We start from the raw sequence: 14,657 nt of genomic DNA, 5'->3' as shown, positions 1-14,657 counted from the left end.
TGTGGTGATTCCTCAAGGACCTAGAACTAGAAATACCATTTGATCCAGTCATCCCATTACTGGGTATATACCCAAAGGATTATAAATCATGCTGCTATATAGACACATGCACACATATGTTTATTGCAGCACTATTCACAATAGCAAAGATTTGGAACCAACCCAAATGTCCATCAATGATAGACCAGATTAAGAAAATGTGGCACATATCCACCATGGAATACTATGCAGTCATAAAAAAGATTGAGTTCATGTCCTTTGTAGGGACATGGATGAAGCTGGAAACCATCATTCTGAGCAAAATCTCACGAGGACAGAAAACCAAACACTGCGTATCCTCATTCATAGATGGGAATTAAACAATGAGAACCCTTGGACACAGGGTGGAGAACATCACACACTGGGACCTGTCGTGGAGTGGGAGGAGGTGGGAGGGATAGCATTAGGAGATATACCTAATATAAATGACGAGTTAATGGGTGCAGCACACCAACATGGCACATGTATGCGTATGTAACAAACCTGCACAATGTGCACATGTACCCTAGAACTTAAAGTATAATTAAAAAAAGGTATAAATATTAGTTCATTATCGATAATAAATTAATTAATTAATTAATTTCAGGACTCTGTTCCCTTCTTTAGACACGTGGGCTCACCAATCAAAGACATAATTTTTGCCCAAAGCCCCTTCACAGAGAGGAAACTATCTGGAATTTTAGGATCCCTCCTCAGACTAGCAGACCTAACAAAGGCTATTCCCAAAGCTAGGATGTGGGGAGCCTCAGAAATTATACCCTTCCTATTCATATGATAAGAAGAGAGGACAAAAAGCATCACTATTCCAACCCTGGAGATCCCTTCCCTCCCTCAGGGTATGGCCCTCCACTCCATTTTGAGGCATATCATCTTTATAGGACAAGAGTAAGGTCCCAATACCAACAGGAGAAAATGCTTAGGACTTTAACAGGTTTTCGAGAATGTGTCAGTAAAGGCCACTAAATTCGATTTTTCTTGGTCCTCTTTGTGGTCTAAGAGAAAAGGCAAGGGTACAGGTTTTCGAGAATGCCACTGAATCCGACCTTCCTTGGTACTCTTTGTGGTCTAGGAGGAAAACCAGTGTTTCCGCTGTTGCTTCGGTGAGCGCCAACTATTCCAAACAGCAGGGTCCAGGGACCGTGTGGGTCTTGGGTAGGGAGAGAAAAAAAAAAATACATGGGCGGTTTTTTCTTTCAGATGGGAAACACTCAGGCATCAACAGGCTCACCCTTAAAATGTATCCAAAGCCATTGGAATCAATTTGACCCAAAAGCCCTGAAAAAGAAGCAGCTTATTTTTTTCTGTACTACAGCCTGGCCCCAATATTCTCTCTCTGATAGGGAAAAATGGCCAACTGAGGGAAGTATAAATTACAATACTATCCTGCAGTTTGACCTTTTCTGTAAGAGGGAAGGCAAATGGAGTGAAACACCTTATATTCAAGCTTTTTTTTCATTGAAGGATAATCCACAACTATGCAAAGCTTGCAATCCACATCCCTCAGGAGGACCTCTCAGCTTACCTCCATATCCTAGCCTCCCTACAGCTCCCCTTCCTATTAATGATAAGCCTCCTCTAATCTCCCCCACCTAGAAGGAAACAAGCAAGAAATCTCCAAGGGACCACAAAAACCCCCAGGCTATTGGTTATGTCCCCTTCAAGCTGTAGGGGGAGGGGAATTTGGCCCAACCCAGGTACATGTCCCTTCTCCCTCACTGATTTAAAGCAGATCAAGGTAGACCTGGGGAAGTTTTCAGATAATCCTGATAGGTACATAGATGTCCTACAGGGTCTAGAGCAAACCTTCAGCCTCACTTGGAGAGATGTCATGCTATTGTTAGATCAAACCCTGGCCTTTAACGAGAAGAATGTGGCTTTAGCTGCAGCCCGAGAGTTTGGAGATACCTGGTCTCTTAGTCAAGTAAATGATAGAATGACAGCCAAAGAAAGGGACAAATTCCCTACCAGTCAGCAAGCCATCCCCGGTATGGATCCCCACTGGGACTTAGACTCAGATCATGGGGACTGGAATCACAAACATCTGTTGACCCGTGCTCTAGAAGGACTAAGGAGAATTAGGAAAAAGCCCATGAATTATTCAATGATGTCCACCATAATTCAGGGAAAGGAAGAAAATCTTACTGCCTTCCTAAAGTAGCTATGGGAGGCCTTAAGAAAATATACTCCCCTGTCACCCAACTCCCTCAGGGTTAATTCATCCTCAAAGGTAAGTTTATTATGCAATCAGCTGCAGACATCAGCAGAAAGCTCCAAAAGCGAGTCCTGGGCCCTGAACAAAATCTGGAGGCATTATTAAACCTGGCAACCTCAGTGTTCTATAATAGGGACCAAGAGGAACAGGACGAAAAGGAAAAGCGAGATAAGAGAAAGGCCGCAGCCTTACTCATGGCCCTCAGACAAACAAACCTTGATGGTTCACAGAGGACAGAAAATGGAGCAGGGCAATAACCCGGTAGGGCTTGTTATCAGGGTGGTTTGCAAGGACACTGGAAAAAACATTGTCTAACGAGAAACAAGCTGCCCCCTCATCCGTGTCCACTATGCCAAGGCAATCCCTGGAAGGCACACTGCCCTAGAAAACAAAGGTTCTCTGAGACAGGAGCCCCCAACCAGATGATCCAACAACAGGACTGAGGGTGCTCAGGGCAAGCACCAGCTCACATCATCAACCTCACTGAGCCCCGGTAAATTTAACCATCAAGGGCCAGGAAATTGACTTCCTCCTGGACACCAGCGCAGCCTTCTCAGTGTTAATGTCCTGCCCCAGGCAGCCAACCTCAAGGTCCGTTACCATATGAGGAATCCTGGGAGAGCCTGTAACCAGGTATTTCTCCCACCTCCTCAGTTGTAATTGGGAGATTTTGCTCTTTTCACACGCCTTTCTTGTTATGCCTGAAAGTCCCACACCCTTATTAGGGAGGGACATATTAGCCAAAGCTGGAGCTATTATCTGCATGAACATGGGAAACAAGCTACCCATTTGTTGTCCCCTACTTGAGGAGGGAATCAACCCTGAAATCTGGGCATTGGAAGGACAATTTGAAGGACAAAAAATGCCCACCCAGTCCAAATCAGGCTAAAAGACCCCACCACTTTTCCTTATCAAAGGCAATATCCCTCAAGGCCTGAAGCTCATAAAGGATTACAGGATATTGTCAGACATTTAAAAGCTCAAGGCTTAGTAAGAAAATGCAGCAGTCCCTGCAACACCACAATTCTAGGAGTACAAAAACCAGTCAGTGAAGACTAGTGCAAGATCTTAGACTCATGAATGAGACAGTAATTCCTCTATATCCAACTGTACTCTGTACCCCTATGCCCTGCTCTCTCAAATACCAGAGGAAGCAGAATGGTTCACTGTTCTGGACCTCAAGGATGCCGCCTTCTGCATTCCCCTGCACTCTGACTCCCAGTTTCTCTTTGCCTTTGAGGATCCCACAGACCACACATCCCAACTTACATGGACAGTCTTGCCTCAACGGTTTAGGGATACCCCTCATCTGTTTGGTCAGGCACTGGCACAAGATCTAGGCCACTTCTCAAGTCCAGGCACTCTGGTCCTTCAGTATGTGGATGATTTACTTTTGGCTACCAGTTCAGAAGTCTCATGCCAGCAGGCTACTCTAGATCTCTTGAACTTTCTAGCTAAGCAAAGGTACAAGGCATCTAAATTGAAGGCCCAGCTCTGCCTACAACAAGTCAAATATCTAAGCCTAATCTTAGCCAGAGCAACCAGGGCCCTCAGCAAGGAACGAATACAACCTATATTGGCTTATCCTTGCCCTAGGACATTAAAACAGTTGCAGCGGTTCCATGGGATCACCAGCTTTTGCCAACTACGGATCCCCGGCTACAGCAAGATGGCCAGGCCACTCCATACACTAATCAAGGAGACCCAGAGGGCAAACACTGTATCTAGTAGAATGGGAACCAGAGGCAAAAATAGCCTTCAAAACCTTAAAGCAGGCCCTAGAACAAGCCCCAACCTTAAGCCTTCCCACAAAGCTGCTCTTTATATGCCACAGAGAGTGGGAACAGCTCTTGGAGTGCTTACTCAAACTCGTGGGACAATCTCACAACCAGTGGCACACCTAAGTATGGAAATTGATGTAGTACTAAAAGACTGGCCTCACTGTTTACAGGTAGTTGCGGTGGTGACCATCTTAGTATCAGAGGCTCTCAAAATAATACAAGGAAAGGATCTCACTGTCTGTACTACTCATGATGTAAATGGCATACTAGGTGCCAAAGGAAGTTTATGGCTATCAGACAACCATCCGCTTAGATATCAGGCGCTACTCCTTAAGGGACCAGTGCTTCAAATATGTATGTGTGCAGCCCTCAACCCTGCTACTTTTCTCCCAGAGGATGGAGAACCAATCGAGCATGACTGCCAACGAATTGTGGCCCAGACCTATGCTGCCCGAGAGGATCTCTTTGAAGTCCCCTTAGCTAATCCTGACCTTAACCTATATATCGACGAAGTCCATTTGTGGAGAATGGGATACGAAGGGCAGGTTATGCCACAGTTAGTGATGTAACAGTACTTGAAAGTAAGCCTCTTCCCCAGGGGACCAGCACCCAGTTAGCAGAACTAGTGGCACTTACCAGAGCCTTAGAACTGGGAAAGGAAAAAAGAATAAATGTGTATACAGATAGCAAGTATGCTTATCTAATCCTACATGCCCATGCTGCAATATGGAAAGAAAGGGAGTTCCTAACCTCTGAGGGAACCCCCATTAAATACCTCAAGGAAATCATGAAGTTATTGCACGCAGTGCAAAAACCCAGGGAGATGGCAGTCTTACACTGCCAAAGCCATCAAAAAGGGGACGGAAAAAAGGCAGAAGGAAACCATCGGGCAGATGCTGAGGCCAAAACTGCTGCCAGGCAGAACCTCCCGTTAGGAATACCTATGGAAGGACCCTTGGTATGGAACAACCCTCTCCAACAGATTAAGCCCCAGTATTCTCCGACTGAAACAGAACGGGGACTTTCACCAGGGCATAGTTTTCTCCCCTCGGGGTGGTTAATGACAGAAGGGGGAAAGGTATTCATACCCAAAGCCAGCCAGTGGAAAATACTTAAGACCCTCCACCAAACTTTTCATACAGGTATTGAGAACACTCATCAAATGGCCAAATCACTATTTACAGGGCCAAATCTCCTCCAGACCATCCAGCAAGTAGTCAAAGTCTGTGAGGTGTGCCAAAGGAATGATCCCTTGGTCCATCACAAGGCCCCTCTGGGGGAACAAAGAATAGGGCACTATTCTGGAGAGGACTGGCAGTCAGACTTCACCCATATGCCTAAGTCAAGGGGATTTCAATACTTGTTGGTCTGTGCTGATACCTTTATAAATTGGACAGAAGCCTTCCCCTGCAAGACAGAGAAGGCTGAGGAAGTGGTTAAAGTCCTAATTCATGAAATAATTCACACGAGCAATTAAAAGCCCATACACGGCCCTGTAACCACAGATACCATCTTAACTTTCCAAGCCCCTTTACGCATCTAGCGCAACCTGTTATCAGGCCTGGCCCTGGGGCACCTACTATCCCATCAGCGTAATTACACCCTACAACTTCAAGCCCCAACTAATCATAGCAACTTCCAAGTCACCCAAACAGCTCCATTCAGATGGTTTGTCTGCTTCTCAGGGCCTCCCAAAATCATCACTTCCTCCCTACTTAACAAACAGTTCGGGTTTTGTAATGGCAAACATACTCCCTGCATGACCATTCACCTCTGGACCCCCTGCAGCAGCACCCCCACCACTACTGAATGCCTTCTCATCTCCTCTTTCAATTACTCTCTTGAATGCTTCCTAGTAGATACAAAATAGTTTTTTCTCCAGTGGGAAAATAGAACACAGGGAGCCACTCAGTTTGCTCCCAACACCACTTTCCAGCCACTCGCCAGAGCTACCTTGGCAAGTAATTTAGGAGTATGGGAAAATGAAAACAACAAATTCATACACCTTTTTAACATACACAACCAGTTCTGTCTACCCAGCCAAGCCAAATTATTCTTATGTGGATCTTCAACCTATGTCTGCCTCCCCACCAACTAGGCAGGCACCTGCAGCTTAGTCTTCCTAAGTCCCAACATTGACATTGCCCCAGAAAATCAGACCCTATCAGTGCCCCTCAAAATTAAAGTCCATCAGCGCAGGGCCATACAACTAATACCGCTACTTATAGGGTTAGGAATGGCCACCGCTACAGGAACCAGAATAGCCAGTTTATCTACTTCATTATCCTCCTACCACACACTCTCAAAGGACAGTTTGCAAAAAATAACAAAATCTATCCTTACTCTACAATCCCAAATAGACTCTTTGGCAGCAGTGACTCTCCAAAACCACTGAGGCCTAGACCTCCTCATTACTGAGAAATGAGGACTTTGCACCTTCTTAGGGGAAGTGTTGCTTTTATACTAACCAGTATGAGATGCCACCAAGCATTTACAGGAAAAGGCTTCTGAAATCAAACAATGCCTTTCAAACTCATCCCAAACTCCGGAGTTGGGTGACGTGGCTTCTCCCCTTTCTAGGTCCTGTGACAGCCATCTTGCTATTACTCGCCTTCGGGACCTGTGTTTTTAACCTCCTTGTCAATTTGTTTCCTCCAGGATCGAGGTCATCAAGCTACAGATGGTCTTACAAATGGAACCCCAAATGAGCTCAACTCACAACTTCTACTGAGGACCCCTGGACCAACCCACTGGCCTAGAGAGTTCACCTCTGGAGGACACTACAACTGCAGGGCCCCTTTCTCGCCCCTATCCAGCAGGAAGTAACTAGAGTGGTCATTGCCCAATTCCCAACAGCAGCTGGGGTGTCCTGTTTAGAGGGGGGATTGAGAGGTGAAGCCTGCTGGACTTCCTAGGTCGAGTGCGGACTTGGAGAACTTTTCTGTCTCACAAGAGGATTGTAAAATGCACCAATCAGTGCTCTGTAAAAACACACCAATCAGCTCTCTGTAGCTAGCAAGAGGATTGTAAAATGCACCAATCAGCACTCTGTAAAATGCACCAATCATAGTTCTGTAAAAGGCACCAATCAGCACTCTGTAAAATGCAAAATGCACCAATCAGCAGGATCCTAGAAGTAGCCAATCATAGGGAGAACTGAAAAAGGGCACTCTGAAAGGAAAGAAACAGAACATGGGAGGGGCCAATAAGGGAATAAAAGCTGGCCACCCCAGCCAGCAGCGGCAACCCACTCGGGTCCCCTTCCACGCTGTGGAAGGTTTGTTTCGCTCTTCAAAATAAACCTTGCTACCACTCACTCTTTGCATTTGTGCCATCTGTAAGAGCTGTAACACTCACCACGAACGTCATGGCTTCATTCTTGAAGTCAGCGAGATCACAAACCCACCAGAAGGAACCAACTCCGGACACACTAACACTTAAAAGACAGAATAGGCCGGGCGCTGGGGCTCATGCCTGTAGTCTCAGCACTTTGGGAGGCTGAGATCAGCACATCACTTGAGGCCAGGAATTCAAAGATCAGCCTGGCCAACATAGCAAAATCCTGTCTCTACTAAAAAGAAAAAAATTAGCCTGGTGTGGTGGCACACACCTGTAATCCCAGCTACTTGGCAGCTGAGACATGAGAATTGCTTGAACCTGGGAGGCACAGGTTGCAGTGAGCTGAGATCGTGCCACTGCACTCCAACCTGGGCAACAGAGTGAGACTCTGTCTCCAAAAAAAACAAGTGGCCGGGCAGCTCACACCTGTAATCCCAGCATTTTGGGAGGTCAAGGCAGGCAGATAACCTGAGGTCAGGAGTTCAAGACCAGCCTGACCAACATGGAGAAACCTCATCTCTACTAAAAATACAACAAAAATTAGCCGAGCGTGGTGGCGCATGCCTGTAATCCCAGGTGCAAGGGAGGCTGAGGCAGGAGAATCGCTTGAACCCGGGAGGCTGAGGTTGTGGTGAGCCAAATCTCACCACTGCACTCCAGCCTGGGCAACAAGAGCGAAACTCCGTCAAAAAAAAAAAAAAAGGCAAAAAAACACACCACAAGTTTGTTAATTATAATACTTTGAAGTGGAAATTACATTTTAGTGATTTTCACATGAATATATACTGCTTCTGTAAGTAGAATAAGCAAAGAAATCAAAACTCAACACACGGATGTGTGTGATGGCCCTCAGAATCCCTTAGGGGCTACAGCCCTATTGCCCCCTACTCTCTCCACATATGCCTACATTCAAATACTTCAGTGCCTTCTCTGTGTGCAACTTACTAGGCCCTGAGAATAACAGTAACAGAGAGTCCCTGCTTCTGTGGACCTTGTAATCAAAAAGAAAACAAAGTGTGGGAGTACTATGAGGGTGAAAGCATGGCACCCAAATGGAAACATGTAACAGAACCTAACCTCGCCTTGAGGAAGAGCCAGTAGGAGAGGAGCACCAGCACTTTCTCCTGAGGGCTGACTACCGACAGAATAACACCGTGGCCACTATCACTTTACGCTGACTCTACAGTCTGAAAATCAACCAGTGGATGGTGTGTGAACACTGAAAAGAATACCCCTCATTTCATGAAGCCCAGCAGCACTGTGACAACTGTGGAGGTGGTGATCATGTACACTGTATCCCTTTGATAAAGACAGAGTGGAAACAAAGAACTTATCCAAGGACTGGATCACTCAGTCAGGAAAGAAGATGCAAATTCTATGCCCTGTCTCAGCATGAAGACAGGCTGATGAAAAGGGACCTCAGTGCTTCATAAGTAACTTTCACACCTTTGTACAGTACAACTATCATGCAGAATTTATCCCAGTTGATGACCTAAAAGAAGGAATCAAGTCCTTGCTTATCATTCTCAAACAGGTGATAGACAAGATGAAGAATATCAAGAAGAGAAAGAACCACAGTTAAGCCTAAAACCCCACATGTTCACAAAAGAGAAGACTGAAGAAGTTACTGAAAACCTTTTATTAATATTTCCTCAAACACCCTCTTGTGCATACTTTTTATTTCCAGTTCCTGCTCCCTAGAAAAACCTGTGGTGCACATATATATATATATATTTTAAACCAGTTCTGTTCATAGATGAAATTCTGAAGAGAATCAAATACTTAAAGTATTCATTATCTTGGAAAATGAGGAACTGACATATATAAGCACCCTTGTGTAACCAAGTGCTAATTCTTGGTATGCAAAAGAAATAGTACAAGATTCAGGCCAGCGCAGTGGCTCACACCTGTAATCCCAATACTTTGAGAGGCCGAAGCTGGCAGATCACTTGAGGTCAGAAGTTCGAGACCAGCCTGGCCAACATGGTATAACCCCATCTCTACTAAAAATATAGAAATTAGCCGAGCCTGGTGCTGTGTGCCTGTAATCCCAGCTACTCGAGAGGCTGAGACGGGAGAATCACTTGAACCTGGGAGGCAGAGGTTGCAGTGAGCCTAGATCATGCGACTGCACTCCAGCCTGGGCAACAGAGTGACACTCCGTCTCAGGAAAAAAAAAAGAAAGAAAGAAAGAAAAGAAATAGTACAAGATTCATAATGTTTTTTAAAAGTTACTTTAATCAGTCTTTCCATTTCATTCTTCAATTATTGTTTATCTTATTCTGCCCAATAAGAGCACAGATGTAATTAGTACACCCTTCTGCCACATGTCAGCAGAAATTCCCAAAAGCAAAACCCCACTTCCTCTATAACGACCAATTCCTAAAGACAAATTATCTTCCTTCTGTCTTTTGTAGGGGTTTCTCAGAGGTAAACAGCATGCAATGTTCTAATACAGTGCTATGAACATAATTAGACTATGGTCCTAGTTTGCTACTATTTAACTCTGCCAAGTTTCAGTTTTGATTCCTTGGTATATAAAACGAAAGACTGGAATCTAAAGTTCTCTGAATCACCTTTCATTACTGACACTCAATGAGGCATACCGTACACATACAAGTAAAAAAATAAGCATAGAGTTGTAGAAAGAATAGAGTTAAACAGACCTGAGCTAAAACTCCCCCTGACACCTATGGGTTGCCTGGCATTGGACAAATTATTTACTCTTAGATACCTCTTTCCTTATTTGCTACCTGTCTATTATGACCAACAAATAAAAGAAAATAAATAATTTGTTAAAAGTGCTTAGCACGGTAAGGCCCCAATCCTCCAGTAAGTGATTCACTCTCACTTACCAGCAAGTTTCCACTCATGACAGTTCTTTCTTTTGGGGGTTGGGAAGGGATGGGGAGGGACAGAGTTTCGCTCTGTTGCCCAGGCTGGAGTGCACTGGCAAGATATCTTGGCTTACCGCAACCTCCACCTCCCGGGTTCAAGCAATTCTCATGCCTTAGCCTTTCAGACAGTTCTTTCTTAATACTTTTTTTCTTTTTTTGACTATTTATAAATAAACTTCAGTGACTAGATAGGATTTACAGTTTAGGGGGTGATTTCATTCTAACACATTCAGAACTAATTTATAAACATATATGCAGAATAACAACTTAGAATAACAATTTAGAACTGCCAAATAATGTATTAGGTGCTGCACACTGCTGTAACACTGCCTTAACAGTTTTACATACCTTGTATACCATATAAAACTGAAATACAACTTCATAAAAAGTGAAAAACATCATCTATTCACAACGTGTATGACTAACAACAATATTACATACAAAAAGGACCTCTGCCATCTTATTAAGGGTTATAGAATCTTTTGAATCAATGCTTCCCCCTTTTTTTTTTTTTTTTACCATCTTTGCAGGTCAGAGTTCCAATAACTGCTAAACAAAATTAATAGAAAGCAAATTCCAAGAGACTTTCAGTAAAGTAAGACTGAACGCCCCAATATCATTCAGCATATTTACAATATGTAAATTATCACAAAGTAAAACCTTTATAGAAATCATGAAATACAGCCCAACAGAGTAAAAAGCCTTAGGATAGAAAGTGACAGACTCATTAACAGTAGCATTCCTTGACACACGGCTTCAATTGCAACTGTAACAATTGCCTGACTCTCAGTCTGTTTGTCAACCGTGGCACGTGTTCCCAGTCAGGGATTCTGCTAATTGAAAGCTAGAATCATAAGGCATTTAAAGATTGTGCAGGAACAGCATTATTCGTACTTGGTACTAGAAAGCAGTAAAACTATTCTGACTTGGTTAAATTTAAAAATCTCTTTCAGTTTTAATACACAAGAACTTCACTGTTAGGCCGTGCCCGGTGGCTCACGCCTGTAATCCCAGCACTTTGGGAGCCCGAGGCAGGAGGATCGATTGGGCCCAGGAGTTCGAGGTTCCAGTGAGCCGTGATCACGTCACTGCACTCCAGACTGGGCGACAGAGCGAAACCATACCTCATTCGTTCATTCATTCATTCATAATTAATAAAATAAGTACAACGCACTTCTACATCATAATCTAAGCGTATGGAAATCCACGGTATAAACTGGTCCTTCCTCCACATGGAAATTAACTGTAGCTATATTATCTCCCCGACCTAAGAGTCAGTGCCTGAAAGCCCTCCCCCGAAAATCAGTTTGATATAGCTTTTTACTGTGTGACTTAGGTGAAAAGATGCTTTCCTTAAATATGAAAAGACAAACCATGCAGTAATGACACAAAAAGAATGTGTTAACTGTAAAGTCAAGATTATGAAAGGTTCCCGTGGCTCAGAGTTTTTTTTAGGAGCAATCTGGGGCTACGACTTTTCCCATCACCGCCAGCTGGACCGACAGACGAGGCTGGAAAGGGTGATCAACATACCTGGAGGAAGCTGCAAATTAGCAGGAAACTGGATCGTCGTGGTGTTGGGGGCTTTCACGGCGACTATCTGAGGAGCAGGCAGCCTAGGGCCGCTGCTGAGTTTAGGAGGGGCGCTGACCGGAGCCACTTTGGTCACCAGGGTCCCCACGGGGGACCGCAGGGGCTGGGACGCCGTGGGCTCCACGCAGACGCTGACAGGAGCCTTAGTCACGGCGCCCAGGGCCACAGGAGTGCTCTCCACCCGCACCGGCAGCGCCCCTGCCGGGGCCATGGTCACGGTCCCCGAGGCGCTCACACCAGCCGGGGAAGCGGCGCCGGCGGGTTCGGTGAGGCCGGCGGGCATCCCCCAGGGGCTCAGCAGCAGCTGCGGCGCTGCGGTTCCAGGAGCAGAGGTGAGGGGAGGCTTGGCGCGTGGCAGCCGACTCCGGTGCGGTTCGGGCTCCACAGCATCGCTGGGGAGAGGCGCGGGGGCCGCAGCAGCGAAATCAGTGACGGGCACCGGCTGCCCGGCAGGACACGCGCGTCCCGGACCTTCCTCCCGTCCCCGCGAGCCTGGGCTGCCCCAGGAGCGACACCCGCCCGACCTCTCGCAGCTTCCTCAGCGGTGCTCACACGTGCGCTGCCTCAGCCCGGCGCCTCACGCTCGGGTCCCGCTGCTGGGGAGCCTGGACGTGCGCCTCCGGGAAGGTTGTAGCTCGCACCTCGAGCCTAACTCTGCGCAGCGGCTCCCCCGCCAGAAATTTCAAAACTACGAACACAGAGCGCCCATAGCCCCCTACGCGCGTTTGGCACGGCCCCTCCGCGCGGTCACGCCAGCCATGTTTATATAGCCACGCGGAGACCTCGCGCACGCGCCCAGGCCGCCGCCGCCGCCCGGGGCTTCCCCGGGATCCAGCCGCGTGATTGGTCAAAGAGCGGAGCCGCGCCCGTGGCGTCACTGGGGACGGCTCCACGGAGCGTTAGAAACTTCCCCTGAATCGCCAGCAGGGAGGGGCGATGCCAGAAACCAATCACGTGGGAGGGGCAAGCTGCACTTGGAAAACTGCGGCATCCGTGTTTCTCTGTGTCCCCCATTGTTTGTTCCTCGAAAAGCCAGGACTAGACTGTCTCCAGGATTCTATTTTTTAAGGAGAAAATGGGGAGGACTGATTTCCGAGAAGAGTGACTCAATAAGAATTCAATCACGCATTTTCACTGGTTTTCTCTGGTGTCTTCACACTGAAGCGTTACTGAAGCGTTGCTAAAATTAGTAATTAGAATTGACGTTGTAAAAATTAAAATGGTGTATGGTTTTTTTTTTTTTTTTTTTTTTTGAGACGGAGTCTCGCTCTGTCGCCCGCGCTGGAGTGCAGTGGCCGGATCCCAGCTCACTGCAAGCTCCGCCTCCCGGGTTTACGCCATTCTCCTGCCTCAGCCTCCCGAGTAGCTGGGACTACAGGCGCCCGCCACCTCGCCCGGCTAGTTTTTTTTTGTATTTTTTAGTAGAGACGAGGTTTCACCGTGTTAGCCAGGATGGTCTCGATCTCCTGACTTCGTGATCCGCCCGTCTCGGCCTCCCAAAGTGCTGGGATTACAGGCTTGAGCCACCGCGCCCGGCCTGGTGTATAGTTTTATAGTCTGTGAGATGTGCCTATTTTCACATTTTAGAGTTAAGCTGCCTAAAAAATGGAAAATCGTTTCTTCTCTGGTGCTGCTATAGATGTCTCTGTCACCTCTAAACATTAAAATTGTATGTCTGTCTTCAAAACTTAATGCCTTTTGATACCTATATAATTAGATTCTAGCACTTAGCTATTAAGTGCGATCCTAGACATTATCTGGATAAATAAAAGGTGTTGACTGAATCGATATGAAAAAAATTTGCTTCTTTGTAATGCAGAGAAGATGCCTTAATTTCAAGCTAAAGTCATAATATTGTATGTTTGTACGAACCAACACTGCACTGAAAGGAGATTTACAAGTAGCAGATGCTATGATCTGAATGTTGTTGTGTTTTTTGTTTTGTTTTGTTTTGGAAACAGGATCTAACTCTGTCACCCAGGCTGGAGTGCAGTGGCACCATTGGCTCATTGCAGCTTCCACCTCCTGGGCTCAAGTGATCCTCCTACTCTCCTACCTCAGACTCCCGAGTAGCTAGAATTACAGGGGAGCCCCACTGTGCCTAGCAAAAACGGGGTCTCATTATGTTGTCCAGGCTGGTCTCCAATTCCTGAACTCCTGCCTGGGCCTCCCAAAGTGTTGGGATTATACCCTCAACTGACTGTTAAAATGCTAAAGCTGAAGTTGATAGTATTAGAGGGTGGGACCTTTGAAAGGTGGTTAGATCATAAGGGCGGAGCCCTCATGAATGGGATTCCATTTAGGACCAATCATGTTAAAGTGATGAATATGTTAGTTTGATGTAATTATTTCATGACACATGAAAACATCACATGATACCTCATAAATACATACAATTATTATTTGTCAGTTAAATACATTAAATAAATAATTTTTTTTAAAGAAACCTCAGAGAGATCCCTCTCCCCTTCCAGCATGTGAGGTTATAGTAAAGAGACTGCTGTCTAGGAAGTAAGACTCTCATCAGATACCGCATCTGCCTTGATCTTGAACTTCCCAAACTCTGGAATTATGGGACATAAACTTCTCTTTTTATAAGCCACCCAGTTTATGATATTTCATTATAGAAGCCCAAATGAACTAAAATAGCAGGCAACCTGACAGTTAACAGCTCCTGCTTTTCTACCTCTCTGTAAACGTGTGCCGGCACATTTAGATAAGATCTACTCACAAGATCTAATAAAGTCCACACACTTACCACCTTTACTGTCTCTCACTTCTGGACCAGTCTAAATC

General features: G+C 45.8%; 1 protein-coding gene across 2 annotated transcripts in view; it reads right to left on the bottom strand.

The window, feature by feature from the left end:
• TAF4B (TAF4b RNA polymerase II, TATA box binding protein (TBP)-associated factor, 105kDa) overlaps positions 1-12,639 on the bottom strand; it is a 167,331-nt gene extending 154,692 nt beyond the window's left edge. For both annotated transcript variants that reach the window (XM_011939288.1, XM_011939289.1), the window contains exon 1: positions 11,802-12,639. In XM_011939288.1, the coding sequence (XP_011794678.1) occupies positions 11,802-12,144 (343 nt within the window). In that variant the 5' untranslated portion in view covers positions 12,145-12,639. The remainder of the gene's footprint in view (positions 1-11,801) is intronic.
• Positions 12,640-14,657: the final 2,018 nt, after the last annotated feature.

The sequence above is a fragment of the Colobus angolensis genome, unplaced genomic scaffold (genome assembly GCF_000951035.1).
Source record: "Colobus angolensis palliatus isolate OR3802 unplaced genomic scaffold, Cang.pa_1.0 Scaffold18, whole genome shotgun sequence".
NCBI lineage: Eukaryota > Metazoa > Chordata > Mammalia > Primates > Cercopithecidae > Colobus > Colobus angolensis.
This window is presented reverse-complemented; position numbering and strand designations above follow the sequence as displayed.